The sequence below is a fragment of the Cariama cristata genome, unplaced genomic scaffold, assembly GCF_000690535.1.
Source record: "Cariama cristata isolate BGI_N322 unplaced genomic scaffold, ASM69053v1 scaffold32308, whole genome shotgun sequence".
In the NCBI taxonomy this organism is placed as follows: domain Eukaryota; kingdom Metazoa; phylum Chordata; class Aves; order Cariamiformes; family Cariamidae; genus Cariama; species Cariama cristata.
Genome location: NW_009632203.1, coordinates 10,614 through 12,514, shown reverse-complemented (window position 1 = coordinate 12,514; position 1,901 = coordinate 10,614). Strand labels below are relative to the sequence as shown.

At 38.2% G+C, this 1,901-nt stretch overlaps 1 protein-coding gene across 1 annotated transcript in view; it reads left to right on the top strand.

Moving 5' to 3' along the window:
• The first annotated feature begins 608 nt into the window (after positions 1–608).
• SRSF5 (serine/arginine-rich splicing factor 5) overlaps positions 609–1,901 on the top strand; it is a 2,148-nt gene continuing 855 nt past the window's right edge. Inside the window, 4 exon segments of the mRNA XM_009706259.1 lie at positions 609–614; positions 1,161–1,234; positions 1,558–1,668; positions 1,828–1,901. The exon segment at positions 1,828–1,901 is cut by the window's right edge and continues 8 nt beyond it. Coding sequence (XP_009704561.1) covers positions 609–614; positions 1,161–1,234; positions 1,558–1,668; positions 1,828–1,901 — 265 coding nt within the window.

The following is a 1,901-nucleotide window of genomic DNA, read 5'->3' as shown; positions in this document are numbered from 1 at the left end:
ATGTAATTTAAATATTTATAATGAAAACTAGTTAATTTTAATTTATAATAATGATAAATGTATATATTTGAGGATATATATTTATTTTTTTCTTGTTTTTTAAATCCATTTTAACCACATATTAAACCCTTTATTTGCCAGCCTATCTGTGTCGTTGGCCTTATGACGAGGAGTGCCTGTGGGTTATCCTAATCGTTCTGTCTTGGTCACTCTTGGTTGGGCCTGGTTGACTTTCCAGTCAGCTCCTACAATGTCACTTGGCCACCTCTAGATCTGTGTTTGCCGGTCTAGACGTAATCGATGCACTCCTTAAAGTGCCACATTGCAGCGATCCCAGAGCGTTAACGAGATCTGATTCCTAAGTTGAGAGCTGTTCTTCCTGTAACGCTTCCGAATAAAGAGGTCCTGGTCGAAAAGAGTTGAAAGATACGAAATTAGGTGGTCGTTGGAATCCTGATCGCAGTAAAGTGGTCCTTGGTAACATCAAGCATAGAGAATGTCTGGATCCATCAATAGTCTCCTAATAGGGAGGGCAGTGCGATTAATGGCTTCCATCGACTGGGTAGTGTTCGTCAAGTGGGTGGCGAAGAGCCAGTCGGGCATATATCATGACGGTATCTCCGGTCGCTTAATGCAGTTTGCTGCTTGGCTAGCCTAGGGAAATGTTAATAAAGGTAAAGTAAACTATATTTTTAATGACATATGGGGCACAAAATAATTGGTGTTATGTAAATGTAATTCTTTATACATAATAAAGACTCGTAATGTAAATGGAGAATGAAATAGTTCAAAAATATATGGGTAGTATTTCACACTCAGTCTAGTATATATACAAATGTACTTTTCTCTCTCTCTCTCTCTCTCTCTTTCTCTCTCTTTTTAATTTAATCTGTATAGTCTTTGTAGACTAATATTTTCCTTAATGTTAAGACAGTTTATTAGCATTTTGCTTAAAGCAATATGCTTTTTTCATTTATTTCGTGCCCTGATACAGATAATTCAATTTTGATAGAATACAAGTATGGCAATTGCCATGTTTGTAATTTATCTAACATCATCTCTTACAGTAGTCATAAGTTTCTTTTGTTTGTTTTTAACTATTTTTGTATAGACAAGTATTAATTTCACTTCTGTGCATAACATAACTGGTCTTGTGTTAGGATCTCAAAGACTTCATGAGACAAGCTGGGGAAGTAACCTTTGCAGATGCACACAGACCTAAGTTAAATGAAGGGTAAGCCTCTAAAATCATCTCTTGAAAACTGTAGAGTACTGTTTGTATGTATAGTATTTCGGGAGGGAGGCTGGCTACGTTCGGTGCTCAGCAGCTGTTTGTGGTTTAATTTAGCTACTCTCTGAAAATGCATTCTCTGGTATTTGGGGAGGGGAATTCTTCAATTCGTATTTGAGTTATGACAAGGGATGACTAAGCTTAGCAGCATGAAGTTTTTTGAGTTGTTTCCTGAACCCTTGCCCTAAGTATGTTTTGCTTTTCATCAAAACCACAACTTGTAATAGAGAGCTCTGTGTTTTGTTTTGTCATGTCTCTTTCTGTAGGGTGGTTGAATTCGCCTCTTACAGTGATTTAAAGAATGCTATTGAAAAGCTTTCTGGTAAAGAAATTAATGGAAGGAAAATCAAACTAATTGAAGGCAGCAAAAGGCACAGGTATCTATTTCTGTTCTCTTAAATAATGCTTACATGTTCTTTGAGAAAAGCTTTGAGGTCAGTGACCCGGCAGCCAAACTGGAGACCAGTGAATTGCCTGGTTATTGTCGTGGCCTGTGACATTTTGTTGCTAACACCGATGCTCTTTTGTTTCCTCAGTAGGTCCAGAAGCAGGTCACGGTCTCGTAGCCGAAGCTCATCCAGGTCTCATAGCCGTTCCCGTTCCCGCAGCC